The sequence below is a fragment of the Choloepus didactylus genome, chromosome 3, assembly GCF_015220235.1.
Source record: "Choloepus didactylus isolate mChoDid1 chromosome 3, mChoDid1.pri, whole genome shotgun sequence".
NCBI classification, from domain to species: domain Eukaryota; kingdom Metazoa; phylum Chordata; class Mammalia; order Pilosa; family Megalonychidae; genus Choloepus; species Choloepus didactylus.
The window spans coordinates 4,620,472-4,635,034 of NC_051309.1; the positions used below are offsets into that span (position 1 = coordinate 4,620,472).

A 14,563-nucleotide genomic window follows, 5' to 3' on the forward strand; every position below is an offset into this window, starting at 1 on the left:
CAATAGGATACCTGAGATTTGTTTCAAAATGACTAATGTTGGGGGGCAGGGCTGGGGTCCACAAGTCTGGCTGTGGGCTGGTCATCGCTGAAGCTGGCCAGTGACTATTTGGGGATCGATATGCTCTCCTCTCTACCTTTATACACACTTGACATTGTCCACAAGGAAAAGTCAGCGTTCTTTCACTTCCAAACCAACACTGTGCCTCGGGCACATGAGAACCTGTGACCCAGTCCTGTGCCCACACTTTAACTCCACGGACGAAGGTCCTGAGGCCAGCTGGCAGTGGGCAGGAGAGGTGTGGGTGGGAAGGCAGCCACATTCAGGACCCCTCCACCCCCACCGCCCCAAGCTAAGCTCCCCAGGGGAGCTCCTGCAGACCTGGCCCCGAGGCCTCCAGGGACAAAACACCAGGAAAAGATTAGACACCGTTCTGCTGAGGCATGCCATGGAGATGACCAGTTACTTCGTTCCCTTTATGGAGAAAGTTCTCCCGACCTCGATACCAGAAAGAGCGAGCTGCTCTTGACCAGGGCCTGACAGGACTCCATTTGGCCCTCCATACCTGGGGCCTCTAACTGGTCTCCACACAGCTCAGAGCAGAGCTGCTTGTGAGTCTGCACACTGCTAGCCCATCCCAAATCCACTTGGTTTTCCTGCCTCTCTTTGCCTTCACCAATTGGCCATTCACCAGTGAGGCCTCTCCTGGTCGCCCCACCGCAGCCCCCTATACCACTTGGCCTGTGTTCTACCCTCTCACTGGCCCTTCCCATTGCCTGTCAGGCCACATGCTCACCTGCATACCTGTGGGTCGCCCGCCTCCCCCTGACCCATGATTTTTATCAGCACCTACCAGGCAGTCAGCATGCAAACATTTGATAAATGAATGAATACATTTTTTTTCCTGTTTCCGGATTTATCTTTTAGAGCATTCAAAAGTCTTTTTGAAATAAAAGTGTATTTGAATAAAACTTCCTGAAAAGCATGATGGCAATATGTATCACAAAGCCTTTAATGTCTATGCTATGAAAGACATTTTTTGTTTTAAGTGGACTAGGATTTATGCGCAAAGACGTATTGCAGGCAACCTGTGATCTGAAACTCGATGGCCCAGGACAGGAGAGGATGGAACGATCAGGCCTTGGCCACAGCAGGTCTGTGGACCCAACACCTCGGGGCCTCGGTCCTTGTGTGTAAGACGGGACAAGAGGGCTGCCCTCTCAGGGGTGTGGAGAGAGCGTGGCACGGACAGGCACGGCTGTGGGAAGGGCGGCAGCGGGCAGCGCTTGGCGACTCCGTCTGAGCTCGTGTTGCTTTCACGGTGTGATTCGGTGGAACAGGGTGCATGACTGCAGGTGGTGATGGCAGCAAGCAATGGATGTGATCAACACCCCTGAACCGTACATTCCCAAGCGGTTAAGATGGGAAACACTACGTTGTCTACATGTTACTACAACAAAAACTAAAAGAAAAAAAAACGTTTACAAACAATTGTTAATAGCTTTGGAAAATGCCTAGGACGGACTGTTAATGAGCAAAAGCCAGAGTCAAAATTCTGTATATAACATGGTCACAAATGTGCTGTTTTAAAGTGTACACACTTACATCCATATATAATCAGTGATCATCTCTGGTATTATGAAAAAATGAGAATGTCTCATTCAAGCCCTAGAAAACGGAAACAAGGTCTGTGAAGGGTAAAAGCATAGTGCACAGACTGGCAAAAGTACCTGGGGCTGTGGCCCGCCTAGCACTCGCTCTGCTCACAAAGCACCCAGGGGCCGCCCACCTGGTGCCAGCTCCAGTCTACGCAGACTGCCTGCTCCCACCACCTGCCCCATGAGAGCTCTCCAGGCGGCCTCCTGCACCCCCAGATGGGATGGAGTCTCCTTGGCCCCTGAACCTCCCCTGTATTGGCCAGCCCGCCATAGTCGGCAGTGCATTGGCCTGTGCCCACAAGAACATGGGCTCCTGGCCTTACACTGGGCATTAGCAAAGAGGCACCTCTGGCTGGAGAGGTGGATATGTCTTTCTTCAATTTAACCAGAAGCTATTTGAAAAGTTCACAATTCATTTTTTTTTTTTTTTCAGCACATTTAGATTAATGTGCAATATTAGTTAGGATTTCTGATTGACCTAAATGTAGAGACACTCATCAAACAACTGTCATCATGGGATAATCCCTCCTAAGATGAAGTAAATTCTCAAAGCCAGTACCTCTAATTGTGTCTGTGGTCCATACATGTCCCATATTTTTCTTCTTCGGACATCAATTCCTCTGCCTGGATGCTGAAAAGATTAATTTTAGAAATCAAATGTTAAGTTTAGTAAAACATAATAAATCAGCAAGGACGAATTAAAGCTCTGCAGGCATCGCCACCAGTATTGAGTGTGAGAGACCCTTAACTTTAGCTTACCCCTCTCGGGTGGCGCAAGCACAACTCCTCAGTTATTTAAAATGGACACGCTCCTCCAAGGCACAGGAGCTCCCTCATGGTCACAATGGGGCTCCACGAAGGGAAACACAGGGTTGGGGGCCACAGGACCCTTCAGTCTGGGAACACTGCCCAGGACCAGTGCTCCGAGGACTCACCCGGAACCCTGAGCCCCGCCTTCCCAGCGCACGGCCTGATTCAGGTCTCCAGGCCCTGCCCTTCCTGCTTTCCCTGGCCTCTGAGTTCACTCCTGCCAGTACAGAATCTCGCCCACCCCACCTCGTTCGCTGCCGCCAGCCCCCCAGGACCTTCTTTATCTCTGAGTCTGAGAAGAGGAGGGGTGAGCAGGCTCCTCCCAGCCCACTCCACCTTCCCGCTTCCAAATCACCATCAAATGGGCCCACACATGAGAAACAACCTGCACCTCAAACCTTTACACAATAGACATCTATTCTCTCACAGTTCTGGATGTCGAAAGTCCCAACTCAAGGCTAGGGCAAGGCGCTCCATTGGGGACCTGCAGGGGAGGAGCCCTCCTCACCTCTAACCAGCTGCTGGGGGTGCGGACACTCTGTGGGCTTCAATCTCTGCCTCAGTGTTCCGTTCTCCCCTCTTATACAGTTAGCAGTCATAGAGGATCAGGGCCACCCTGTTCTCATTAACTCATCATATCCTCAAAGACCCTATTTCTAAATGGGTTCCCATTTGCAGGACCAGGGGGCTAGGACTTGACTATGTCTTTTGGGGGGCACAGTTTAACCCCCAACTGCAGGTATTACCATTACAAGCTCATTCATTTACAAACCACTTCAAAAAATAAATTTCAACAACCCCCTTTCAAGTTCCTACAGCTGTGGACAAATAGAGGTCTGTGACCCAAGGCAGAGGCCACAGCAGGGAGAAAATGAGCTGTGGGGCCGCAAGCTTGGGCTTCAAATCCCAGCTGCATCACCCCTAGCAGCAACACTCCAGTTCTTCAGCGGCATAATGGGGAGCGGTACCTAATGCACGGGGAACACCAGACAGACTATGACATGACGGCAGAGCAGTTCTGGGCACAGGGTGCCGAATGCTTATGCTAATTGAACTTGCTCCATGTGCCAGGAGCTGCTCTAAGCACTGCACAGCCTTTACTGCAGTGAAGAGACATCTAACACCCAGCACTGCACTGCTCTATGTTGGAGTGCATGTGTACACAATTAGTCCTGGGCTAGAATGTAAGCCTCTTGAGGGCAGAACTTGCTTTCCCCTTTATTCCCTCTTCAGTGCCTTGAAATGAGAGGTTTTCAAAAGAAAAATCCCAGCAGTAGTACCCAGGATGTTGCACATGTGCTGTCATTTAGTGCACACACCTGGTATGTGCAAGAGACCTGCCTTTATGTTCTAACGAGGCCACTGCCTCTTCTCTCTTCTTTTTAAACATTGCCTGTTCAGCAAATTAACAGTTTATAATTAGGTCCTACTTCAACACCCAGGCAGACTTTGAATCTAGACTGTGCTAAGAAAAGGATTTCAAGGCGCCCTGTGCCTGCTTCTCCAGAAAAGGTGGTCAGAGACTTACCCCTTCACTGCTGAGGATGTGGGCCAGGAGCCCATTGCCGCAGCCCAGGTCAATGAAGGACTGTTTATCAGTCACTTTCCTCTCAGCTCTTTCTTCTTCCCACAGAATCTATGTAAACGGAAAACAACAAACATGTGAGTTTGTAATCACTCTATCCAAGAATGATTCAGACATAACTCTCAGCTGGGTCGACAAATCACACTTGCAAGACAGGAAGGAGGCCTCCCCCGAGGCCCCGGACTGATGCAGGCGGGGACTCGCAGGCAAGTGGAAGTGATCCGGACTCGCGGAGGGTGTGTGGAAGCACCCACCAGGCCTGCCTGATGCTGCCCGGAGCACCTCAGGGCTTCATTAGAGTCCACACCAACGTGGTCAGCTCTGGGTTAGACCTGCATCAAATATTCTTAGATTCTACACGTTCTCCCTGTATTCTTCAAAGCTGGTATACTTTGATAATCGGAGGGAAAAAAGCTGATTCTAAAAAGCCTAAGAGAATTGCAGTAAAAATTGGCAATGATCTGGTCTAAGCATTTTATAGGTAAGAAAGTCAAGAGAATTAAGGTAAAGGGCACGCCCAAATTTAGCTGGCTAGCTAGCTAAGGAAAGATCTAGGACTAGAAACCCAGACTGCTAGAGCTGGAAGGCCTGCCCTTAACAGCTGGCACCATATCTCCAAGATGCCAGCCAGCATCTCCGTGTTGTCTATGAATTATGACGGACTGTGTCAGTCTGCATTCTTAAGGTTAAGTTTCACAATTTAAATTTGTTCTACATTCAGGCAAAAGCAGCAAAGTAAAACCATTACATGTGTAATGAACCTCGACAAACAGAACTATCAACTAACTACGGCCATGGATTTGACAAATGTTCTTCACCACTGGTGGCACCTGCCACTCACAAGCTGTAAGCACTGCATGTACACTTGGACCACGTACATCCTTACCAGCAGGTAAGTGGCAATAGCCACATCTTCATAAACAAACTTCTCAGGATCGGTTACTTCAGGCCACACCTACAAAAATCCAAAGAGCATATGTGAATCATTTTTCCATTTTCCTCACAGTTCACCAAACTTACTCTTTTAATGCCTGAGTCAAACTGGACAAACTGTGCAATAAAGTAAAAAACATAAGTTCATTCCGAAGGCAAAAATTCACAACTGGTTTCTTACAATAAGAGACTCAAAATGTCTCCACTACCTGTGTGCACCAGGACATGCCAGGAACAACGCAGTTTGTAGCAAGGTTTTGCAATACAGAAAACATACATCAGACTTCTAGACGAGGCAACTGGCATCGGGGGAGTTTAACTGTACTACCTTCACTGCGTGTCTAAAGGAGGACAAGGGTACAAGAGGCCTGGGGAGAAGGGTCAAGGAAAGCAGAGATCAGATTAGGAGACCAGTGCTCAGGCCCCACCCCACCCCCCGTTGGTCAGTGGTCCTAACTCACTGTAGATGGTCACTGAACTCCATGTAGAAAAGAGATAAAGCCCCAGTCTTAATGGACACACAGGATGGCCGCCAAGCTGCTTTGTAAAACATCAGCTGGGCAAATTAAGGTTGCATTATTAGTAATGCAAAACAAGATCTACCCTCTTCCATAACATATTGGCCAAGGTCTTTGTGGTCTGCATCCCTACATACGTAAAATTACAGCAACAGGTAATTCCAGATATTTTGACAACATCTGCAAGACAGAGTTTTATCTTCCCCTAATGAAGGATAAAATCATAGACATTTCCCCCAGAATTACCTTAACCATTTCTTTATACTTCTCTTTAAGTTCCTGGTAAACCTGCTGTACTTCGTAATGGAAATGAGGGAGAGGGTGCTTTTAAATTCATTCTTCTTGTCCTCGACAGACCACTTGGCCAACTTAGGCAGCAATTCTTTTCCAAGCCAGGTGGGTTTGGGATATATAATTCCATCTGAATGCCATCTTTCTGGACAGAAAATCAAAACAGATATGAACCTTTAAAGATAAGAGAAATATGAATAAGCAGGACTGGTAGCAATTTTTAATTTTACATTTATGTTTATTTACCAAAAGAAGGAAACAAAAATTAGGAAAATTACAATTATAAAATGTTTTACCAAAAACACAGAGCAATCCAGAACTAGATACAGAATTTTCATCTAACAGAGAAAAGTGCATTTTAAAAGCAGAAAGAATTCCTCTCCTCTTGCAAACTTTGTTTAAAATGCATTTACTCATCCTACAAAGCCCAGTGGAGGGATGAGCAAATAAAGCTCCTCTCAGCAGCTGCTTCATGTACTAATTAGCCAAATTCTAAAATGTCTAATGATTTTCCTAGTATTCCTATTTTTTGTTTGCACATGTGCAACTCAAATGTGAGTCGTGAACAAGGGTGGGAGATGAAGCCAGAGAAGGAGTCAGGGCCCTGCGACTCCCCTCACAGTGTGTGGACTGGATTTTGGCTGCAGTGGGCCGGCTGCGGGAATGTTCCCAAAAGTGGAGGAAGAGGACTGATTTACATTCACTATAATGGGGGTGGCAGTGGTCGCAATTACCTGACGAGATGAGAGCCAGGGCCAGAAGCACTAATTGTCCAGACAATGACCATTTTTGAGACGCCTTTCCTGTGATCATCACACCCTGGCCCAGGTGCCATCACAGGTCTCCTCTCTGCCCTTAAGTGTACCTGGCTTGCTCTCCTCCCCTCAACCCCTGAACTCTGAAGCCCGTGCTCTGTCCACTGCATCCCTCTGCCTGTCACACAGCTGGGTGCAAACCACCTTCTGATCAAATAGACCCAATCCTGAGACTGCTCCGGGAAGTAAAGACCCGCCCCAGCTCTCAAGAAACATCAGAGGAAGAGTAACAACTAATGAGTTAACTTACCCTCCCTCGGACCTTTTCATTTAAAAAATACCAAATGGAAGTACACTAAATTTCATACTTTTTGTTCAGGCCCCAACACCATCTGAAATTAAGGGTTCTTGTTAAACTGCTACTTTTATAATAACATTACTGAATATCCACCATGTCTAAAACCACATGTGCCTCAGCAGGAAATAAAGAAGAAAACATCACTTACTCCCCATCCCTAAAGCTGAGGGGATAACTTGTAAAAAAAAAAATAATAATAAAAATAAATAACAATACTAGAGGGATTAGAATGCATCTGAATTAGGTGCTCCAGCTACATGCTGCTGGCCATAGAGGCTGCACGGAATTCAGAGAACAAAGACTCCAACCAAGCTGTGACCACCAGACACAGGGCTGGGCGCCAGCCAGGAGCAAATGACATGCTGCGAGAACACCTAGAGAGAGCGTTCCCACAAAACACCACTGCCTAAGAGGCAGGACCTTTATCGTTTAAATAGCCCAGAATCTTTAAGTAATCCAAAGCAACAAATGATTGAAACTACAAAGCACTGAAACAGGAATAAGTTATCTGGCTCTTACCACTCTTGCTCACTCTGACTGAGCTGAATTTGGTAAATATTGCTCATCTTAACCTTTAAATTCCCTTCATCATCTTCTTCCAAAGGCAAAAATGTTACAATTCCTTTAAGGACATCTGGAAAAAAAAAGTTATGATAAATTAACCTGCCTGGCCCAGTGTCTCCTCAGAAGTGGTGGATTAGCTTCCTGAGGCCGCTCTAACAAAACTCCCCACACCTGGTGGCTCCAAATAGGAAGTTTATTCTCTTATGGCTCAAGAGGGCACAAGTCCCAAACCAAGGTGCTGCAGGCCGCGCTCCCTCGGAAGACCCTAAGGGAGGCTCCTTCTCGGCCTCTTCAGCTCCTGGTGGTGGCCAGCCGGCCTTGCCATTCCTTGGCTTGTGGCCACATTACCCCAATCTCTGCCTCCACCTTCGCGTGGCTGTCTGCACACTGTGAGTGTCTCCAAACCTCCCTGTCCTCATAAGGCCACCCAGCATTGGATTAGGGCCTGCCCCAATCTAGTGTGGCCTTATCTTAACTAGTTACATCTGCAGATACCCTATTTCCCAAGAAGGTCACATTCTGAAGTTCCAGGTGGACATGAACTTTAGGGGGACACTAGTCAACCCACTCTAAGTGGGATTAAAAATAACAACAAATAAATCATCATGCCTCCCAAATCTCACTAGAGCCTTTCCCCAGCTCTCTACTTGCCACAGCGCCCCAGGAAGACAGTGATGTTTTGTGTTCTATCAACTGCTGTGTCTTGCCCTCAGCATATGCCTGGCACGTGGGAGGCAGTCACGACAGGCATCTGCTGATGGATGCAGGAGCCAAGGTCTGCTGGGGGGTGCAGTTCTGCTGGCCAGATCTGAGTGGAGGGTCGGCCGACACAGAGCCGCACAGAGCCCAAGAGCTCAAGAGCTCAAGAGCTGTGATCAGACCAGAGGCCCTGGGCGAGTCAGGCTTGATCTCCAGGCCTGGTAGGGACAGAGTCCTGGGCTCAATGGTCCGAGGCCAGTTCAGGGAGGTGAGTGTCTTTCTTCCCAGGTCCTCTGACCCGGGGCTCCTCGCTGTGGGGTCCTCATTGTTTGCAGAGATTCTTTACTTTCTTCCCATTAAAATATGAGTAGAAAGCCCTATTCCTAAGCTAGGAAAAATTTATAATGGTACATCATATGATTTGTCAGAAGCTTCCTGAGAAGAATTAACAGTAAATGAATCTTGTCCCAGGTGAGCATTACAAGCTGCTGTCAGGGCTCCTTCAAGGGATGAATGGGAGGTGGCAAAGAAAACCTGATTTTTTGAGCTTTTAAAAAACTGCCTGAAAAAACTAAAGGGACATTCCAGTTACATTAGAACCATCAATGAGCACTGTCCATTGTAACAGGTGGACTTACACAGTCAATAGCTAATGGGCACTATAATGTGCCGGGCACACTGAAATGAAAGGAGAATGCAAAAAATGGTTCCCCACCCCCACCCCCACCTGCTCCTACCCTCCACAGGCCTCCAGTACCTGCCAAGGAGGAAAGACCAGCTTCATCATGCAAACAAACTGGCCGAAACAGAAAAATGTACCCTGTCCGGAACAGAAGACAAAACACAGCATTTGGACTTGTCGGCCATATCCAATGACTGACAGTCACCGTCATCTCAGAGCAGCCACTGACACATACCGTGTGCAAGGCAATGTGATCAGCACATCATTCATTCATTCGCTCAATTACCAAACAGCCACTAGGTGCTGGCTCAGTTCTAGGCGAGGACAGGGAATGAACAGGGAAGTCTCTCCCTACTAGAGCTCACATTCTAAGAAGTTGAGAGAGGCAGTGAACCAACACACTTATAAAAGCAGGCAGTGAGGAACACTGACGCCAAAATCTCGGTGAAGGTGAGGATTTGCTTGCTTTACGAGCCAAGTACAAACACTTGAAGCCCCCTCACCCACCCACCCCCACAGTGAGTGAAAGAGCAGGATCACTGAAAGGCAGCTGCGGCCACAGGGGCCTGATTGGATAAGAATAAATAAACCTGTGTTAGATTATTTTCTTGGGGTAGAATAGGAACATGTTGGAGGTAAAGTAGTTATTTTAGGATAGTTGTCTTTTTCTTACTCTCTTGCTATGGTTTGTTTGAAATTTTTTTATTTTTTATTGCATTTTTTAAATTTTTTTGATATAGTTAATAGTTAATTTAAAAAAAGAGTTAATTAAAAAAAAAAGAAAAAGCTGAGGAGCTGGTGGAGAATGCAGGGGTGTTGGGCTTCCCCACCTCGATGGGTGCTGATGTGCTCACAGACATAGGGGACTGGTGGTTTGATGGGCTGAACCGTCTAACACGGGACTTGCCCTTGGGAAGACTGTTGCCGCAAAGGAGAGGCTAGGCCTGCTTATAATTGTGCCTAAGTGCCTCCTCCTGAATGCCTCTTTGTTGCTCAGATGTGGCCCTCTCTCTCTAGCTAAGCCAACTTGGCAGTTGAAATCACTGCCCTCCGCTCTACGTGTGATCTGATATCCAGGGGAGTGAATCTCCCTGGCAATGTGAAATATGACTCCCAGGGAGGAATCTAGACCCGGCATCGTAGGATAGAGAACATCTTCTTGACCAAAAGGGGGATGTGAAAGGAAATGAAATAAGTTTCAGTGGCTGAGAGATTCCAAAAGAAGCCGAGAGGTCACTCTAGTGGGCACTCTTACACATAACATAGACAACCCTTTTTAGGTTCTAATGAATTGGAATAGCTAGCAGTAAATACCGGAAACTATCAAACTACAACCCAGAACCCCTGAATCATGAAGACGATTGTATAAAAACGTAGCTTATGAGGGGTGACAATGTGATAGGGAAAGCCATAAGGACCACACTGCACTTTGTCCAGTGGATGAGTAGAAAAATGGGGGCAAAAAAAAAAAAGGCACACAGTGTTCTTTTTCACTTTAATTTCTATTCTTATTATTTTTGTGTGTGTGTGGTAATGAAAAGGGTCAAAAATTAGTTTTGGTGATGAATGCACAACTATATAATAGTACTGTGAACAACTTATTGTACGCTTTGTATGACTGCATGATATGTGAATATATCTCAATAATATTGAATTAAAAAAAATAAAACAGAGTAAAGGGCTAGGAAATGCTGGCAATCCGGAGATGCTGCTATTCAGCACAGGGGTACAGGAAAGTCCTCCCTAATAAAGATGTATGAACAGAGAGCTGAAAGCAGTGACCAGTGAGCCCTGGGTACGTAGAAGGGGAGCACTTCAGGCAGAGGCACAGCGAACGCAAAGGCCCTGAGGCAGGAGGGTGCTCAGGTTGCAGCACAGAGTTGTGTGGACTGAGAAAGTGATGAAGCCACAGAGTGACAGGGCCTCTTCCCAGTAACTGTAAGGCCTATTACGATTACTGGGAAATGATCTACCATTCTTTAAATGAACTATCCCATTTAAAACTCAGCACGAATTTATGATCCAGTTCTATTATTTTTACCATCTTCCAGATCAGTTTCCCAATGTTGGCATCACTGACATTTGAGGCAGGATAACTCTCTGTTGTAAGAGCCAGGACCTGGGCACTGTGGGATATTTAGCAGCATCCTTGGCATCGTAGATGTCCACTGCATCCCCTCCCCAAGTTGTGACAACCAAAAATGTCTCCACACATTGCTAAAACATCTGGGTAGCAAGTGTCCCAGCTGAGAACCACTGCACTAGACAAGGAACCAAGGCATGAAGTTCACCCAGCTGCCAACCAGGAAAGCCTCACAATGAACTAGAAGCCAAGTTCTTCAGCACTGTGTCAGCCGGGTTTGCTGCTCATTGCGCAGATTCTTAGTTGCATTATTCTCAAGTCCTTTGTGAGGTTACCCAGAGTAGGGCCAAGAAGTATAAAAACCAGGGAGAATGTCTCTACTTTTCAAAGTAGCAGATAGCATTTATAAGTGCTTAACACAGACCAGGAACTACTCTACGTATTTTCTAATAAGCAATTACGTTTAACCCTCTCATTAATTCTGAGAGGAAGATTCTAATAGTATCCCATTTTACGAATGAAGAAATTGAGGTATGGAGAGACTACAGAATCTGCCAGGGCCATTTGGCCGATGACTGGCAAAGCTGGAATTCAGACCCGGGCCGTCTGTCTGTACCCCATGGAAGGACATAAACACCCCGTGCTTTCCTGCCAGAGGGTGTATTCCCAGGAGGACTGAATGTGGAAAAAGCAATCCCAAAAGAAGCACTCCCTTGCTGACAGGGAGCACTACCCCACCAAGAGAAAGGAAAGCCACCTTCAGTTCTGCCTCCCTCTGCAGGGAAGCCACCACTGAAGCCAATCTGTGAAAATGAGGACATCTGCATGTGAAGGATTCTTGGGCACCAATTCCTGTCTTTAATCCTCTCAGTATAGTGCAGGAAATGTAAAAAGGCAATTAGAGCATGGGTGATGAAAGCTGGAAGAACTCCTCAATGAGTCTGGAAACAGCAAGGTCGGAGAGGGCCTCCTGGAAGAGGTGGCATCTAGGAAGTCTTTCAGACTCTGGGGAGGTGTGGGGAAGGAGAATATCCCGGCCCTAATACCCAGGACCTGTGGATATGTTACATTATATGGCAGAGAACTTTGCAGACGCGATTAAGGTTATGGATCTGAAAATAGGGCAGGCACCCTGGGTTATATGTGTGGGCCCAACCTAAGCACATGGGCCCCAAATAGCAGAGAACTTTGTGCAGTTGCAGGCAGAAGAAAGATGTGGCAGGAGGGGAAGTCAGAAAGATCCCATGCACAAGGAATGCCAGACACCACTGCTGACTTTGAAATGTGAGGGCCACTTGTAAGAATCGGAGAGGCTTCTAGTAGACAAGGACATCCCAGCTGACAGCCAGCAAGGGGGGCTCAGTCCTATGACCATAAAGTAGATTCTGCAACAAACTGAATGAGCTCAGAAGCTGATTCTCTCCCAGAGCCTCCCAATAAGAACCCAACCAGTGGACGCTTTGATTTTGACCTTGCAAGACCCAGGGCAGAGAAATCAGCTAAGCCAACTTTTGAACTGTGGGATAATAAGTGGGTATTGTTTGGGCACTAAGTTTGTGGTAATTAGTTATGGCAGAAACAGAAAACAAATACATGGCTGAATAAAGTTTGAGGCAAGGAGTGGCTGTGGATGAACTGGCAGTCCCTGAGGGTCAGAATAAACACTTGAGATTTGACAAATACTAGCATGTTCCATCTTTCTGATTCCTCAGGCCAGAAAAGGCACTCACCCAACGCTCCTCCTTCTCCCACACCTTCCACATCCTGTGAGTCTTTACATGCTTACACTACCCCCAATCCTTCTGCTCCTCTTCATTTCCACTGACAGTGGTCTCCTTGCCTAAATGAATACTCCCTCCAAACCTCTGCTAGAGGGATCCTTCCACAACACAAACCTGATCACATTTCTTCCCTGCTTCCTGTCACCTAGCAGTGCTTTTCAAATTGCCAGGAGAAATCTGTAAAGGGGATCAAGAAAGCACTCCCAGAACTTGGGAGGATAAGCAGGCTGCAGGTGTTACATATGTTTAAGTTTTCTATCTTATCTTTAAAATATACACTAACTTTAAAACCTATTAGAAAAAGCCTTTATGAATGTCCTAACAGAAACTAATCATTTCCCTCAAATCTTTGATTAAATTGACACTTCAGTAACGGGTATCACGTTATGTGGTGGTATGGTTGAGGATGCGCTTCATCTATGTAGACGCAAACATGGCCTTCATCTATATAGATGCAGACATGGACTCTCCAGATTCACCTCTCTCTACTCCTTTCTGTCTCCACCCCTGTGGTTTTACTAGTAGCAAGTTCCATGTTATTCTCTCAGACACACTATGCTGCCTCACACCTGTCTGTCTCAGCATAAATTGCTCTCCTCTTCCCTATCTCTTTAATCTACCCGCCAAACTCCTATTTGTCATTCAACACCCAGCTCATCCTTCACCTTTTCCCTGAAGTTTTGCAGACACCATCCCCACTCAATTATTCCTTCCTCTGTACTGTGGACACATATTTCTACACACCCCCTCAAATAAACAATAACCCACAAACTCCCTAGGACATCGGAAAGGAATTGGTCCATAGCAGGTACCTGTGGTGCCTTTTCATTGACTGAAGTTCAATGGATGCATGCAGTTTATCTAATCGTATTCTCCCACTATCAAAAATACTCTTACCTTGCACGACTACTTCTCTCCTAGGAGCAGTAAGCGGGCAATGCGGGTTCGTTTTCGGGATGATGGTTCTGAGAACCACATCCAGCTCATGCTGAGCCTCAGGCTGCGGTCCCGCCCCGGACCAGGGGAGGAAAGCCAACAGCTTCTGATTAGGGCCCGCGAGGCTTCGGGAAAAATCTTCCCAGAAAGAATCCAGGTCCGAGTTGGGGAAATCGCCCTCCCCGATGGCAGCGTGCCCGGGGCCCCAGGCAAGCAGAGACGCTGCGGCTGCTTCCCTCTGTTCCTTCTCTTGTCGGCGCCGGCCCTCGGCGTCCTCGGGTCTTGCTCGCGGCCTGTGGCCCGGGCCGGCTTCGGGGGTACCCTGGCCGGGTCTGGCCGTGCCCCGCTCCTTCTGGTCCAGGCCTGCGCTGGGCCTTGGGCCCCCGGCCTCGGCCCAGGGCAGGGCGGCGCACCGGCGGGCCTCCAGGCGGGAGCCGCACAGCCGCTTGTTGGCCACCTGCGGCCTCTCCAGCCACACGGCCACGGCGGCCCAGAAGCCTCCCGGCAACAGCGCCCCGGGGTCGCACACGGCGGCCCGGCCCACCTCCACCATGTTGAACCGGCCTCCCCAGCGCCTGGGCAGCGGCGCACCGCGATGATGTCACCCGGCGCGCCGCGAAGACTTAACGCCGCGTCGCGGGATTTGACGTCATAGAGGCGGGGGCCGGGAAATGAAAGTGGCGCGCTTGTAATTTCCTTTCACTGTTTTGACTTTCCTGACCGCGTCTTTATTAATCGAGAGAGTCGCCTCATGGCTTCTGGACGCAGCGCGCTCAGAATGGTCCCCTTTGCGCAGGAGCGGAAGTGGCTTCGGAGAGGTGGGGAGGAGGGGGTGGCGGTGACGCGTCCCGGGCCGAAAACAGTCGGTGCTGTAACGGCGGCCCGAGGGAGCGCTGTCGGAAGTGGGACA

General features: G+C 47.9%; 1 protein-coding gene across 1 annotated transcript in view; it reads right to left on the bottom strand.

Moving 5' to 3' along the window:
• TRMT44 (tRNA methyltransferase 44 homolog) overlaps positions 1-14,249 on the bottom strand; it is a 47,762-nt gene extending 33,513 nt beyond the window's left edge. The window contains 7 exon segments of the mRNA XM_037829312.1: positions 2,218-2,289; positions 3,997-4,104; positions 4,940-5,008; positions 5,751-5,791; positions 5,794-5,969; positions 7,428-7,542; positions 13,615-14,249. Coding sequence (XP_037685240.1) covers positions 2,218-2,289; positions 3,997-4,104; positions 4,940-5,008; positions 5,751-5,791; positions 5,794-5,969; positions 7,428-7,542; positions 13,615-14,206 — 1,173 coding nt within the window. The 5' untranslated portion in view covers positions 14,207-14,249.
• Positions 14,250-14,563: the final 314 nt, after the last annotated feature.